Source organism: Labrus mixtus, chromosome 7 (genome assembly GCF_963584025.1).
Source record: "Labrus mixtus chromosome 7, fLabMix1.1, whole genome shotgun sequence".
NCBI lineage: Eukaryota > Metazoa > Chordata > Actinopteri > Labriformes > Labridae > Labrus > Labrus mixtus.
In genome coordinates, this window is record NC_083618.1 from 11,350,346 (window position 1) to 11,366,663 (window position 16,318).

Consider the following 16,318-nt stretch of genomic DNA (forward strand, 5'->3'; position numbering starts at 1 on the left):
CGGTTTCCTCCTCCTCCCTCTCCTTTCTCTCCTTCATTCTCCTCTTTCTGCACCGGACTGTGAGAGCGCCCTGCTATGGCAGTTTTTTTTTTTTTGTTTTTTTTTTGTTTTTTTTTTGCAGGGCACTACTGACATGCATGAGTTGCTGCATTGCTATGAGTTCACCAATCGCCTCCTCCTTATCCAAATGTCTTGCGTGCAGTGCTTACTCCCAGCAACGTGGCGGTGCTGAACGCATGCTCCATCAGGGCTGTGGCCAGGATTACCTAAAGAACCTCCTCAAGCTAATACTTCATTTTTGTTTATCATTGCTGCTCATTCTGCACCTCATATTGTCGCTCTGTTAAATACTGTGCTGAAGGACTGAATGAAGCCATGTCTGTCTGGGGTAGCTCTGTGTTTTCAGAGCTAAGCCCTCTGATATGTAAATCTCATTCTTTTGCAAAAATCTTTACGCAAGTCAATTCTGACAATCAGCCGTATGATAACTTTTTTTGTATTTTAGGTTGCACCTGGATTCTTTTCTATGTACAACTACTCGCTGAATACTTCAAAAATCCTATAACTTATTTTTATTACGTCCAATACATGTTGATTTTAATGAGCAACTTTTTGGATCAAATTATTTTACAGTGATTAATCAGTTTCAGCTACCTAAAAACTCTTTTTAATAAATACAAATAGAAAACCCTGAATCTGGAAAGCAAAAGGGTTCTAGGTAGATGCTATGTTAGAGTAGCAGACGGTGCTTTTATTTTGAAATGAATTCATACAATTTCATATGTCTGTCATCTTATCAACTCTGTCCAACGCTCAGCATAGAGATGCCAACCATAAAACCCATTAAACCTCATCAGTAGGGATCACCTTAGCGGGGGAGGGATAAAGTTGTGTGGCAATCTTACATGCTACTCAGTATTCCAATAGTTTCATGTTGTTCGTCAGGAATGTTAAGCTGTAAATCTGTTTTGTGACTGTTTTTGAAAGTGTTAATATGTTTAATGTCTGTCTTTATACTAAGTGTTCATAGACAGCGATACATGATTGTCTGTCCTTGTCATAGTGAAACAATAAGACAGTTTTGTCCCGTCAGTAAGAAAAGAGTAGTGACTCTGTTCTGTCTGCGTCCTGACTGACATGTGCTGGCGTTCTGTGTGATAATGTGTTTTTTTTTGTTGTTTTTTTTAATCTAATGTCTAAGTATTTGGCTCGATTTGTGTGTGAGACCTGCTGGCTCTGTGCAAGTCATTAACACAGGTCTTTGATTTTAAAGCCAACGGAGACTCCTCAGGTGGATGAGCAGGGGGTAAGATGCTCCCCCCCTCCCCACCCCACCCCCCTACCCCCCCCCCCCCCTTCAGGGCCATGCCATGTATACAACTGCATTTCTTTGTTTGTTTGACTTTTGTTGTGGACTACATTAATGTTATGATCTGTTGCTTATTTCTGTTTAATTTTATTCCTCATGATATTGTTTCCATTCTTATTTTTGTTTGTTTTTCTGTTTTGTTTGGTCTTTCGCATATTTCCTAAAAAAGAAAAAAAAAAAAAAAAAAAAAAAAAGCTTTCCATTTTCCTGAATGTTTGAAGTTATTTCTAAGGAGAGTGTGTCACTCAAACGTGACGCTGTGTGTGCCGTTAGGTGGGAGCAGTTTTTAAGGCTGCTCCTCACGTTTGTACTTGCTGACACTTGCTACATGGTCTCTGCCCACTTTCTTGTGTGGTGGGGCAGTTGACCCATGGATGACCCCTGGTATCAGGGCACCCAGCTCTAACCTTTGAACCTCCTGGCCGACCCGTTGGGGTGGGCCCCACTGTGACTCCGCATGCAGTGACTCTGGACTGAGGGTGCCATGCTTGTGCAGATTTTTCCTGTCAAATATGGCAAGGTTTTTTTCTCCAGCATGCTCGCCTCCTTGCTTCTTCCCCATTAGGTCAGTGCAGTGACAGGGCTCCTGACAGTGCTTTGGACGCAGACTAACAGAAACATATCAGCTGCGGCTACACTGCTTTAAAGACTCTGCTTGATTAAGTTTGGGCCACATTCTCAGTCTATAGATTTGCATTTGCCTAAAGATGTAACCTACACAAAAAAGAGAAGGCTTAGCTCATATTAAATCTTCTATACACCAAGTTTTCCTAGACCTTAAGATGCAGTGTTGCTAACCCAGCCCATATGTATCTGGCCCCGGGGTCTAAGAACCTCTTCATCTTTTTAAAGCACAGCCAGGTGCTCTGTGTTCACTTCATCCTCTGTTTCTCTCTAACTCTCTGGCTCTGGTCCTCTTCTCCACAGAACACTGAGGACAGCGCTCGCATCTCCATCACCTTCTTTCGTCTGTTTCGAGTCATGCGGCTGGTGAAACTGCTCAGCAGAGGGGAGGGCATTCGCACCCTGCTTTGGACCTTCATCAAGTCCTTCCAGGTGAGTGGATCTACAATTATCTGATCAGTGAAGGAGGGGAATGTTGAAGTTACCCACAGTACAAGCAATAACTTCTGGTGTTGAAAATGAGGCCAATGTAGAAATGCAAAAAAAAAACTGCAGTTCCTCGAGTATCACCTAGAGGTTGGCTGTAAAAACCACAGCATCTCCCTGAGGTCCCATACTAGAAGAGCAGCAATAAACACATTTATGGCCTTGTTCAAAAAATATAATAAATGAGTACCTAATTTCTACATTGGTACAAACTGTACAGTGGCAATTTTTTTAATAACGTGTCTGTTTAGATTTTATGAAGTCTTAGAGTGATTCATACATTTATAGATTTATCAAAAGTTCAGTTGAGATAGCATTTCCAATATGACATCCGGCCTGTTGGGCTTCATAACCCCTCTTCAAAAACCAATGGGTGACGTCACTGAGACTTTGACCATGTTTTATTCAGTCATTGATTACCCACATTAATCGTCCTTATTCTCTCCTCTCTGCTGTGTGAAGGCTCTGCCGTATGTCGCTCTTCTGATAGCCATGCTGTTTTTCATCTACGCCGTCATTGGCATGCAGGTTGGTTATAAAGTGTGATAGAAAATATTTTTTGCACCGTTACCCAGGCTGGTGAGGTTGCAGATAAAACCATGTTGGGAAATATTTGTTCTTTAGGTGTTTGGCAAGGTTGCCATGGTGGATGGTACGCACATCAACAGAAACAACAACTTCCAGACCTTTCCTCAGGCTGTGCTCCTTCTCTTCAGGTGTGTGCGAGTCATCAGGAACCTTAAACATTATGTTGGTTACTTGATGAGTTACTAATTAGTGTCTGTGTTGCCAATCTGTTTCCCAGATGTGCTACTGGAGAGGCGTGGCAGGAGATCATGCTGGCATGTATGCCGGGGAAACTGTGTGATCCTGAGTCAGACTACAACCCAGGGGAGGAGATGACGTGTGGCAGTGGATTTGCAATCATTTACTTCATCACCTTCTACATGCTCTGCGCCTTCTTGGTATGCACAAAAACGTATTTGAATTACTGCTTGTTAATTTACTTCAATGTACTTGGTGTTAATGCTTTAAACGTTTTAATAGCATCACTAGCGCAAAGATTTCTATCTTTGAAAAGGCCATGATTTCTACAGCTTAAATTGCCTTTAATAGGTGCCAAACCTTGCAAATGCATCTTTATCCATAAAAAAAACGCTTCCTCTTGATTCCTGATGCCCATATCTTCCCCATTTCAGAAAGACTTTGAACAGCACAAACACAACACCTGGCTAATGTATGGAAGACAACTTTCTTGTACTCCTCCAGATTATAAACTTGTTTGTGGCCGTCATCATGGACAACTTTGACTATCTAACGCGTGATTGGTCCATCCTTGGTCCTCACCACCTTGATGAATTCAAGAGAATTTGGTCAGAGTACGACCCAGAAGCAAAGTAAGTGATTTATGGCCTTTAACATTGGAAAATGTTTTCCCATTCACACCATTTGGTCCTGTGAGTCAGTGCAGGTAATGTCTTACACCACTTCTTCTTTTTTTCCACAAACAGAGGACGAATTAAACATCTGGATGTTGTGACCCTTCTACGTCGAATCCAGCCTCCTCTTGGTTTCGGCAAACTGTGCCCTCACAGAGTCGCTTGCAAGGTTTTGTAGCCGTCTTTCTTTTAATATTTCATTGACAGAATGCACAAAATATTGCTTGTATAGCTTACCTGCCCTTACATGTTAAAGGTATCTGTGTGCTCTAATTTCAGAGGCTGGTAGCCATGAACATGCCTCTGAACAGTGATGGCACTGTCATGTTTAACGCCACCTTGTTTGCACTGGTGCGCACCGCCCTGAAGATCAAAACTGACGGTATGAGACAAAAATGAAACCGTTACTATACTGCTACTGAACATTTCCTGTCAATGCTTTCACTACACTTCCTCTGTAACCCGTCATTCTGATTTTGCATGAATATAAAGAGTCTGTGAGTTTGAGTTCTGCTTTCTGAGTTCGCTCCCTGTGTGGTTTCAGGTAATCTAGAGCAGGCAAACGAAGAGCTGCGAGCAGTCATCAAGAAGATCTGGAAGAGGACCAGCATGAAGCTGCTGGATCAAGTGGTGCCCCCTGCTGGTGGTTAGTGGAACCGGCCTGTGTCTGTCAATGAAATCACACACACACCTCTTGTGTTTCTGATTTAGTTTGACATACAAACAAAATAGAGCAGCTTGCATAGGAGCACACACACGCACATCATATGCTGCCCTCAAGATGTTTATCATAACATTACAGGAAGCTTCAAACTAATCTTTCATAAATACGCCCTTAACATAAACCCCACACACAGACGTCTTATCATCATAAGTAAAGCTTTATTGTGCTGTTTCCTCTGTGCTCATGTTCTCTGGTTGTCCCCTCTGCAGTCTGTTTTTATACATGTGTGTCTCCTCCTGCACCGGACGCTGATGGAGGCCTCTGACTGTCCATTTGGGCTTTGGGCTTGCATGGCCTCGTAGACCACTGTGCAAGAGCATGCTTTGTCTTTCTCTCCTATCGTTCTCTCTCTGTCTTTATCTGTCACTCTCCTTTCTCTTTCTCTCTCCATCGGAATCTCTCTATTGTGTTAACTGCTGTCTTTTCTCATCGCTTCAGCTTCCACAGCTTCTTCTCCTTCCTCTTCTTCTCCTTCTCATTCTGTTATATCTCTGTATCCAAAACTCTGAGACACTTCAGAATATTCTGAAGCAGTTCTGTTTTAGGGTGGTGGCATGGAACTAGTGTTGCCTCTCTCTCCGATCTCTGTCCCCAGCGCTCTTGTAATGAAGTGATTCAGACCCCTGCTTCAGAATTATTCTCACACACTCTTTCACTTACAATAATCTACTGAGACAAAATTATATTGAGAAGATACATTTTAGGTACAACATTCACAGAAAACTTTAAACAAATGGGCATACATGAGATGACACATACTGACTTTAGCCAGAGAGACATACAAACATGTATGATGCATCCTCAAGACCTGCTTGCTTGCATGTGCTGAAGTAGTGAGTTAAGTGTCTGAAAGGTAATTAATGGAAGCCAGTTGGGATGCGTGTTATCTAAATAACCATTTTTAAGCTATTAGAAAAGTTGCAGTATTTTTAAATTACTTTGTGTTTGTTTATCGTCAAAATATCATTCATTTGGCTCATTCTGACAGACGGAAGAGGTCAAAAAAGCTCCGGCAACACTTTGTAGTATGAAGATCAACCTTTATTAACACATTAGACCAACATGTTTCGGTTGTAGCCTTCATCAGGGTCATGAGTGGGATTCCCAGATGAAGGCGTTCTGACTTGTGGCCTGACCCTGATGAAGGGCTCGAGCCGAAACGCGTCGGCCTAATTTGTTAATAAAGTTGATCTTCATACTACAAGTGCTGCTGGAGCCTTTTGACCTCTTCAAGCCTTTCACTCTTGCACTTGCATACTTGCACCTTGGAAGTTGGTGATGTTGTGCCAGAAAATCCCACTCATTCTGACCGACTGAAAGAAAAGTTTCAGCAGTTATGACTCAAAGCTATAAAAGGTCACACTGATACTGTACTGTAGCGACCTGAACAGAATATCCTCCTATTGAATCCTTCTCATTTTAAAGTTCCTGAGGAGTTTTTCGGTTGTTATAAAACAGACTGAAAATAATCATGATGCCTCTTGAGGGGCGTAAAGACATTATGAGACCATCATCATAAAGATTGAATACATCTATATAGCCTAGTTATTTTTAGCGCGTAAAACACCAGCAGAGTGGGTAGGTGTCAGACATAGTGATGAACAACACGCTGCAGACGCAGCTTTTGTTCACATTTGCAACAGCAAAGATTCTCAATGACTGATACATTTCACTTTTGGAAGAAAGCAGGGTGAGATTTATTTGTTAAAAAAAAACAGCTACTTACGTACTTATGTATCAGACAAAATCAGTAAAGAGTCAACATGTACCACCTTGTCCACAGGGGGGCGCAACATGGACACAGTTACTTAAAGGCAAACGTATCATTTTAAAGTTTCTTGTCTCATATAGGATGTACAAATATACCAAACCAAACCAAAAATCTTTTAGCACATATTTGATATTCTGTTCTCTTTTATAAACAGAGAAGGATGTCATGTGGTGCATATTGAGGTACAGTATATACACCATCAAGATGGATGTATATCATTTGGTTCATTTGGGTTTGCCGAGGGCCTCACTTGTCTGCAGTCTTAAGGTGATGGACCTGCAGTTTTCAGAAAAACATGGACAAGGGGAGGGGAGAAAATTCTCTCCTTCTCTCTCCCTGGGTGATGTGAGTAGTGGCCTGCTGACACAGGAAGCATTTGTGTGGTCTGTTCACTCAGATGATGAGGTAACCGTGGGGAAGTTCTATGCCACCTTCCTGATACAGGACTACTTTAGGAAATTCAAGAAACGTAAAGAGGAAGGCCTGGTCGGTGCTCACCCAACCCAGAACAACACAGCCATCGCCTTACAGGTGAGTCTCACAGGTTTTGTGTTTAATGACAGCAAAGAGAGTGACTGTATGAAACTGTGTGAAAATATGGATTCGAGCATTTTCCTTGGTCAAGTCTGTAAAATGTGTCTGTGCATTTCATTCAGATATCATTAATGTTGTGGTTTATGATCCAGCAGGACGTTCATGGTCTTGGTGCACAGTATGACTCTGTGACTGTGATTTATGTGTTTCCAATGTGTGACATTTATGTCTCTGCATCTTTAAGTATCATAGATGTTGATGTTAAGCGTGTGTCATCGTCTCCAGCCATCATTTTATCTGTTTTTATTGTGCATCACAATTCACTCACCAACTCATGAAAACCACATGCTAACAGATTTGTCATGTCACCTTGTCATGTACGATATATGGCCATGATTTACCCCCATATATCATCGTCAGACAGTATAACCAGCTTTTAGTTCAATTAGAATTATATTTTTGTGTATTTTTTGCTGACTTGTTAAAGTAAACTACAAAGCAGAGCAAAGGAAGAAAAGAAACGTTTAATGCACTCAACCAGGCTGTGTGAGACAGAGCACAGCTTGAAGCTACACAGGACATTTCAACCCACTAATACTCACAGCAGGTTGCATTCAGGAGAGCACATCTGTCTGTCTGTGTGGTCTCATCTCTCACAGTCTGTCGATACTCTAAATGTCAGGTGTTACATGTTACACAGGTGTGTGTGTGTGTGTGTGTGTGTGTGTGTGTGTGTGTGCACCCAATGTGTGTCCTGGTTGTGGTATGATGTCAGATTTTGTGAGTTGTGAGATGAAGGTTCCCCGCTGTAGCGTTTAGCCTTCTTATTGTCATGGTTACAGGCTGGCCTTCGCACACTGCATGATATTGGGCCCGAAATTCGCCGAGCGATATCATGTGACCTGCAAGATGACGAGCTAGTAGACTTTATTCCAGAGGAAGACGAGGAAATTTATAGGGTAACTGATTTTATTGGTGCTTTCTATGGTAATGATAATTTATATTGCTTTTTGCTCATTTGGTTTGATTTAGCTTCCTTTATTTTTTCTCCATTTCAATTCCAACAAACTACAAACAGTGCATCCATGTTGCTCACCCATGCACCATGTATCCAGCTTCTGAACCTTTTTTTTTTTGCTCATAGTTTCTGAAAATAAAATCAGACTTAACATCAATAGCATGTTTGTTCTGCTGTGAGAAGTAGAAGAGTCGGTGGTTTTACTTTGAGCATTCCTTCACAGCGTAACGGGGGACTCTTCGGAAACCATCTCATGAACGGTGGTCATCGGAGATCCAACGGCCATCAGACCAACGCTACACAGAGACCTCTCCAGGTGCAGCCTCCGCCTCACTACGCCCACATGGACCAGCCAGTGGGACGTCTTTCCAGAGCCAACGCCATGTCCCACCACAACCACCATCGTCACCACCACCACCATCACCACCGACACCACAACTCCTACGGCAAGTCTCCCAAATCCACTAACATCAACCTCAACAACGCCAACGTCTCCAGCCTGCCCAACGGAGGACACCATCGTTACTATGAACACGCTCCTCCTAATGGTTACCCAGGCCATCGCAGCTCCTACTACGACTATGAGAAGCCCCAAACGCCGCAGGGTCAAAGGTATCCACACTGATCATTAGTGTTTGGAGTTATTTATCTTAGGTCAGAAAAGAATTTGTGTGATTTAAAAAAATTCAATTTAACCTGGAACCAGCTAAGAATAAGCATATTAGCTTTCTTGCCAAGAGCTATATGAGCTTCATCATGACTGTACAGTAAATATAGGCCTAAAGCTTGGGGTCAGCAGCCCTTAGGCTTAGCTTAGCTTAAAATCAGGAAATGGAGGTGAAAGCTCCCTAAAGCTCACACGTTTCACATTACATCTTTTTTCCTCAGAGGTTAACCATTCACTCTTTAAGTCTTTTAATTGAATGTACAGAGATAAATCATAGGCCTATACCAATCAACACATTGTGTTCTTTCCTTTATTCCCAAAATGTAGAACAACATTTTATAACATAATGTGGAAAGTTACAGTCAAATTGAAGTTAATTATTTAGATATGGGAATTTGCTCAAGATTCACAGTAAATAGAGACATTAGGAACGTCATTCTGAAAAACCGCTCATTCCCAGTATGTAGTGTGTTTGTAATTAAGCAGGATTTTGTCAAAGTTTTACCTAACATATCAAAAAAGAAAGTAAGAGACGGTGGCTACGGTTAAGAGAGAAATTGTTTTTTTTTCCAATTCAAAATAGCTAACTACATAGTAGTTACATAATAACTACACAGAATGTAATTTAATAATGTCAGACAGTAAGTGTTCCAGTGTGATGTTCTAACTATACATTATGAAGTGTTTGACTGAAGCTCCAATATGAAGATATAAAAAATAACAATTACAGGAGTTCCTCTTCTTCTACTTCCCACCTGAGAGACTTTCTCAACCATTTAATGAAGCTACATTAGGTAGAATGACAGCTCATCACATGAAATCGTGGTTTTAGTTTCTATGCACTGAGGTCTTGCTGACATTAGAAAATTGTGGACATGATCAGCTGCATAATGATTTTTTTTCCACAGGCAAGACCCTGTTTCTTATCAAACCTTCCTTTTCTTCACCAACCTTTATTCTAAAACCTTTCATTCCATAATTCATCACAAACCTGCTCTCACACTGACAGTTCATTTCATAAACGTGACCCACTATACTCTTATCTCCTGATTTCTCATGCTCTGTTTAGTCAGATGCTCCGGTATTGAGCCTGTTTTTTTTCCAGGACCCAATAAGTTTGGGCGACAATTTCATTGCTACCACTTTACAGAAGAGAAATGATTTTTAGTTTCTCTCTTATCGTAAGAATGGGAAATGGAATTGTCATCCAACACTGGAGTCAGCATCACATTCTCTCCTCTTCATACATATATATGAGCATGCTGTATATGTCTCATATACTGTATGATATATATGTCACACTCTCTGTGCTCTCTCCTCCCTTTCTCCTTCCTAACCAAAATGCTTTCTCTCAACCATCCCTCTGCTTTCTCGGACAGAAGGCGCTACTATGAGACCTATGTTAGGTATGTTCTCGTAGGTTTGGCTCCAGCAAGTATGTCTCAACCAGCAGACAGAAGATCTTCTATTATTTTAGTTTTTTTTTTTTTTTTTATCCTTTTGATTTGGTTTTGAATCCGTGAATGGTTGCATCCTTGCTAAATCGGTGTAATGTGCGATATGCTGGCCTGTTATTTGTCTGGTTATCATCCGCTTCTGTGAACATCCAGTTGTGTCCAATCCTTTTCAAGTTAAAGGAGAAATAACGTGAATATTTATGGCCAGCATATTGCTGAGCGCAGCCCTGCTTTATGCATGTGTCAAAGTGACATGCCTGCTTTGAGGAGGGACCCAGATTGTTGAAAACAAGGTAGCACTATAGCTGCACCACAAGTTTCTCACAACTATATAAGTTTTATGCACATCACACAGAGATTACACTTTTACTCAATGATTCCTTTCAATAAAAATATCTTTATATCAATGTAAAAAAAAAAAAAAAGGACCTCAAAGTGGAAGGGATGTTTAGAAGACAAAGTGGTGCTCTTCAACACGAAACTTCTGCCTGTTGTCCTGGTTTGGCTATTACAAATGTATTATTGTGTTCAGTTGCATCGCTGCCCCCTGGAGGCTTGCGTCTGCATGGCAGTGCATGGCCCTATTCCAGTAATCCCCCCCCCCCCCCCCCCCCCCATCAGCAGCAGTGAGCTTGTTTTGACCCCTCTGACCTCTCGTCAGGTCCCGTGGAGTGGATGGACGCCACCCCACTATCCGCAGAGAGGAGGAGTTTGATGAAGACCGCTTGTCTGGGGAGTATTACAGCGGGGAGGAGTTTTATGAAGATGACAGTATGCTGTCAGGGGATAGGTAATGAGCTCTGACTTTTAACTAGGCGTAGAATTTGATCATTACGCAGTTGTATCATGCTAAGAATAGGATACTTATTTGATTATAAGACATTTAAAGTATTGGAAAGTTTCTGGGATTTTTGGTCTACTTCAACATGCTCTTTCTTCTTTCTGTCGACAGGTATCAGAACAGTGACACAGAGTATGAGACTCCCAAAGGTTACCATCACCCTGACAGTTACTATGAGGATGATGAGCAGCCACTGTACCGTGACTCACGGAGGTCACCAAAGAGACGGTTGCTTCCTGCAACACCTCAAGGTATCTTACCTCTTCATCATGAGCTCCTAGTTTACTTTAAAGCTTCTGTGAAGAGTTTTTAGATTATGAAACAGACTGAAATTATTACCGAAGCCTCTTTATGACCTAAAATAGCAAACAAGACCGTTAGTGACAAGACTGATTATCTCTAAGTAGTTATTTTAATGTCTCAAACCGCTGCAGGTCTACCCATACTGATTAACATTATGCTGCAAAATCAGACTTACATTTTTCCACAGCAAAAATTCTCAGCGAGTCATACATGTGAATAGAGCAAGGGGCGATTTTTAGTTGAAAGTACATGACTCACATTTAAAGGACAGGGTCATAGGTATCACTTTGTTTACAGGGGGCGCCAAACTCAAGACAAACCCAAAGTTCCTCACAGAGACTTTTTTAACGATCTCAATTTTAAAAGAACATAAACACAAAAATGTCACAACAGTGTCAAACACTTTTACACCATGGACTGCCAAGAGTCTTAAAGGCATAATATGTGATTTTTCACACTTAAATGTAGAAATCAATTATATCCTCTGAAAATAACTCTGTGAGTAATGACTGTCTACAATGGGTGTAACACCCGAGTCCCACTGTCTGTGATGTTTTCCGAGTTTTCCGAGTCCTATCTTCAGTTTGTTTACATCGCCGGGATGGCCGGCCGGCTCCTCCCCTCGCATAAAAGTTGTTTAATTGAGGGACTAGAGAAAAGAAGAATAACATACTGTACTCACTGCTTAACTGTGTTTCTAGATCACGCTCATTTCAGGTAAATTTACATGTAGTGTGAAGATACGAGCATAATAAAGATCGCTAGCATTAGCATGCTAACACAACAATGCACCGCAAGTTGTTTTGGTTTCATGCTGGTGCTCAAGGGCGACATCTGCTGGATCAAAAAATCGCAAAGTAAGCCTTTAACCGTGAGCTGGTATGAGTATCTTGTCTGACTGCACACAACATCACTAGTAACACACAATAATTGAATTATTGCTCAGAATACATCTTGAATCAACATGATGTGACAAATACATACAAATTAAGTTAATAATGACAATCAAAAGTTAAATTAATAATGCATTAATTTGAATGCAGCAGAAAACCTCTGCAGGTTGTTGGCGAGCTATAAACCAACTTCTGACAATGTTAAATATTTAGCTCTAGACAACAGAGGCTATTACAGCCACTTTCTTTGTCATCAAATAGTCTCCTTATAGAATGCACTAATACAAGTCTTACAGCTGCTGTATGATTGACCCTCCCACCCAGCATCATACTCCCTAAGTGTCTGCAGTTTTGCATGCTGTCAGAGTTTCCTGCATGAGGTCACTCACTGCTCCCCTCCTGGCTCGTTCAGGTAACAGGAGGCCGTCCTTCAACTTTGAGTGTCTGCGCAGACAGAGTAGCCAGGACGAGCTTCCACATCAGCGTACTGCTCTACCACTGCACCTCATGCAGCACCAGGTAACACTGGCACATGTTTCACCCGTACTGTTCTTCACCTATATTGTAACACTTTTGCACATTTAAGATATGTTTGGAATCATCTTGTATGCACCCCTCACTCTTTGAATTGAAACATCCACATCAGATTTCCCCTCATAACCACATCTTTATATTCTTGTGCAACACTTTTTCTATCAATTGTCTCTTTTGACCCATCAGGTAATGGCTGTAGCAGGCCTAGACTCCAGCAGAGCCCACCGCCTCTCCCCAACCCGCTCTACCCGCTCCTGGGCCACGCCCCCTGCTACCCCGACCAGTAAAGACCAGTCTCCGTACTACACACCTCTCATCAGAGTGGACCACCCACACAGGGGCAGCGTTGCCAGCAGCCAGGTGTCGGTACGCAAAAGCTCATGGTACACGGACGACCCTGAGTTTTCCCAGAGAACGTACTCACCGGTCCATCTACAGGTGCCACCCGAGTACCACAACCAGTACCACCAGAAGAGAGGCAGCGCCACCAGCCTTGTGGAAGCGGTGAGTTTGATGCTTGGTTTGGTATCTCAAAGGCACATTATGGCAGTTATGGCAAAAATCCCAAGTAACATTTGTCCTCCCATCCTGACGCAGGTTTTGATATCAGAAGGGCTTGGGCGATACGCCAAGGACCCAAAGTTCGTCGCTGCCACAAAGCATGAGATAGCAGACGCCTGTGAGATGACGATAGACGAGATGGAGAGTGCAGCCAGTCACCTGCTTAATGGAGGGATTGCCCCGTGTGTCAATGGGGTCAACGTGTTCCCCATACTGACGCCTCGGGACTATGAACTGCAGGACACGGCAGCCAGTTACAGTGACGAGGAGCCAGAGACAGAACCGAGAGCTCTTTATGAGGAGGACCTGGCAGATGAGATGATCTGCATCACGACTTTATAGCAGTTGCTGGAGAAATCTGCAATTTAGAACCACTATATCGATGAGAATTAAAAGAAAAAAAAGAAAAAAAAAAGAAATGCATCTGTTGGCTCTGACCAAAAGAAGTGCCTTTAACAGTGAAGAGAAAAAGGCATGAAGAAGAGAGACACAACAGTCCTGCTCTTGTAATTGTTCTCCACCTGCCAGCGAAGGAGGTCACGGCACAGAGCCAGACACCACCTCGCTGAGTGCAGACGGACTGACTGCACCTTCCAAAGGCTGTGACACACAGCGTCAGCCTGCAGCCAATCAGAGATAAGGACATCAATGCCAGGGAAAGATGGACCATTGGGCATAGGTGTGAGACACTCTCCAGGGCGGGTCTCTTAGGGTGATGACAATCAGATGTACGATGTCATTACCTCGGTCACTTTATTAAGGTTTGGCATATCATGCAAGTTTTCAATGCAAGCATAGAAAGGCATATACCCCCCCCCTCCCCCTCCCCCCCGCAGTCTTTAGAAAAACTTGATCCCTTTGTCGTTATAACAGAGCGTTTAATGATTGCTAAGGCTGAGTCTAAAAGTGAAGTAGAGCTGTACCAGATTATGCAGGAACTTACTGTCCTACTTATAGCATCATTCAACTTGAGATGTGTACTTTTGAAGCATTTGTGATAAATGCACTAGCAGGCAGGTTATTTCAAAAATTTAGAATAGCCTGGTTAATATTTCATAGTTGATATGCTGTAAATTGTATTATATAACAAAAGAACCTTTGTAAAGAGATATTCTATATTTTGTAATTATGTATCATTTAAAAGATCAGCAATATGGACCCTTGTGACTCCTGTTATGCTACAAAAGCAGCCTTGCATTACTTTATTAGGTACAACAGTCTGATATTTATTTGCCTTTTTTTTGTTTTGTTTATATGGATCCTTTTTTTTCTTTTCTTTTTTTTTTACATTTTAACAGGCTCTGCTTGTGTGACAACACTACTGCACAAGATATGCAAAAGGCTAATTTCTTAGCATAGGGGTTCATGTGTCAATACATCACACCAACACCAGTTGCATAAGGTTAAGCCTCCTTTAAAGGAGTATTTTTAGAGGCAAGCTTTAAGGATCCAGGGCTGAAATTTTATACGGATGTGACGACCACATTTGTTTGCATATTTTGTGCAGGGAATGCACATGAATTTCAAATGCATAGTGCATTTACAATGCTGCTTTTTTAGTTGGTTTCAGAGTCAAACCTTGTTTCCGTCAGCCCCTTCTCTAATGCCTTTGTGCTGCTGAAAGATAGAAATGTGACAGAAGGTGATAACAGGGATGAATTAATATATCTCATAGCTTGTGCTGGGATTTTCCATGACATGCTTTGTTGATCATGGTGGAATTCCATTAAACCTTTGTAATGAATCTTGGCAATCACATCTCAGCCTTCGTGTAGTGTGTGACGGCAGGAGACATATGCACACATCCAAAGGTCAGAAACAGTCGGGTGTATATAGTAGGTGGTGGACAGAGGCTGTCCTGCTGTCAGGATGCTGGAGAGAGGCTAAGCAATATGAACCCCCTCTGCCCCCCTTTCTCTCTCAGCCTGCCTGGTTCCTGCTTACAGAATACCTCGTTAGGCAACGTGACAACATATCATTGTGTAAGCTTACCTGTCTGTCCCACAGTGGAGTCTGTGAAAGAGATCAAAAAAACTTTGTGTTTTCCCTTCTAATCAGATTTACGAATTGGACTAGGAGGGAAAATCAACCCCGGATGCAGAAAAAAAGGAGCCCACAAATATCACTATGTCAAGATTCTTTATTCATCCACGATTATCGAAATACTGAAATAAACAAACTGCAGTGGGCTTTTTCAGGCATTACCATGGAGGGTTTAAATTAAGGATATTTAGGGTAAACGTGATCTGTTGTTCATGAGTGTTTGATTTGTAGGCGAGTGCGTCCTGTGCTCTAATTCAACCGAATACTGTCATGAAAATGTAGGTTTTCCATTTTGTGTGCACATTGAAAGGGCTCTTTGAATTGTTTGTGAGTTTAAAAAAAAAAAGTGTGCTAGTCCTTTTTCTGACAACTGTCGTATAAAAGGGCCGATGCACATAACAGGCACATGTGTACTATTCGTAGCAATTACAGTACTGATGAACTGAAGATATGCATTATTTTGTAAACACTTTTAAAAGTTGTGTTAAACTAAAGATGAAAAGAACTTACTTTTACCTCATGTCAGGGATTCCTGAGAAAAGAAAATAATGATTTGGTTAGGTCTATACCAATGGTATTTAAATATTAGCACATAGCTGTTTGTCTTTGCACAAGTAACTGTATAGTGCTTTTGTTTCTCCTTTTTCTAAACAGATTTGTGTATTAAGGTGAGACAATTTTGTACTTTTTGTGACTGTGTGTATGGTTTAGTGGAATCTATATTTGTCATTTACAACTCACCTTACAATGCTGGGAATGAAAGAGTATTAAAAAAATATTTTCAAGGTGCACAGTTTCTCTGTTCGTGGGTAGGGTTAAAAAAAAAAAGTTTACAGAGAAACACATTGATTTGAACGTTTCTATTAGTTTTCTTCATATTGTTATGATTATAATTACTATTGCTACTATTAATGTTCTGAAAGCTGTATTAAAATAGAAGATAATGTTAAATATGTACAAAAGTATGGAAAGACCCATGGTAATGTTCTCTACTTGAAAGTCTTGATATTTGCTCCTTAATGTTTTTATTCAGTAAACATCATTTCTCTTAGTA

The 16,318-nt window shown here is 41.4% G+C and overlaps 1 protein-coding gene across 1 annotated transcript in view; it reads left to right on the forward strand.

The window, feature by feature from the left end:
* The window catches only part of cacna1da (calcium channel, voltage-dependent, L type, alpha 1D subunit, a), a 59,062-nt gene extending 45,426 nt beyond the window's left edge, over positions 1–13,636 (forward strand). Inside the window, exons 31-48 of the mRNA XM_061042904.1 lie at positions 1,274–1,306; positions 2,297–2,425; positions 2,942–3,007; positions 3,104–3,195; positions 3,285–3,444; positions 3,749–3,876; positions 3,991–4,087; positions 4,198–4,300; positions 4,463–4,564; positions 6,811–6,944; positions 7,790–7,906; positions 8,189–8,577; positions 10,012–10,038; positions 10,751–10,879; positions 11,042–11,181; positions 12,539–12,645; positions 12,847–13,164; positions 13,258–13,636. Of these exons, the coding sequence (XP_060898887.1) occupies positions 1,274–1,306; positions 2,297–2,425; positions 2,942–3,007; positions 3,104–3,195; positions 3,285–3,444; positions 3,749–3,876; positions 3,991–4,087; positions 4,198–4,300; positions 4,463–4,564; positions 6,811–6,944; positions 7,790–7,906; positions 8,189–8,577; positions 10,012–10,038; positions 10,751–10,879; positions 11,042–11,181; positions 12,539–12,645; positions 12,847–13,164; positions 13,258–13,563 (2,577 nt within the window). The 3' untranslated portion in view covers positions 13,564–13,636. The remainder of the gene's footprint in view (positions 1–1,273; positions 1,307–2,296; positions 2,426–2,941; positions 3,008–3,103; positions 3,196–3,284; positions 3,445–3,748; positions 3,877–3,990; positions 4,088–4,197; positions 4,301–4,462; positions 4,565–6,810; positions 6,945–7,789; positions 7,907–8,188; positions 8,578–10,011; positions 10,039–10,750; positions 10,880–11,041; positions 11,182–12,538; positions 12,646–12,846; positions 13,165–13,257) is intronic.
* Positions 13,637–16,318: the final 2,682 nt, after the last annotated feature.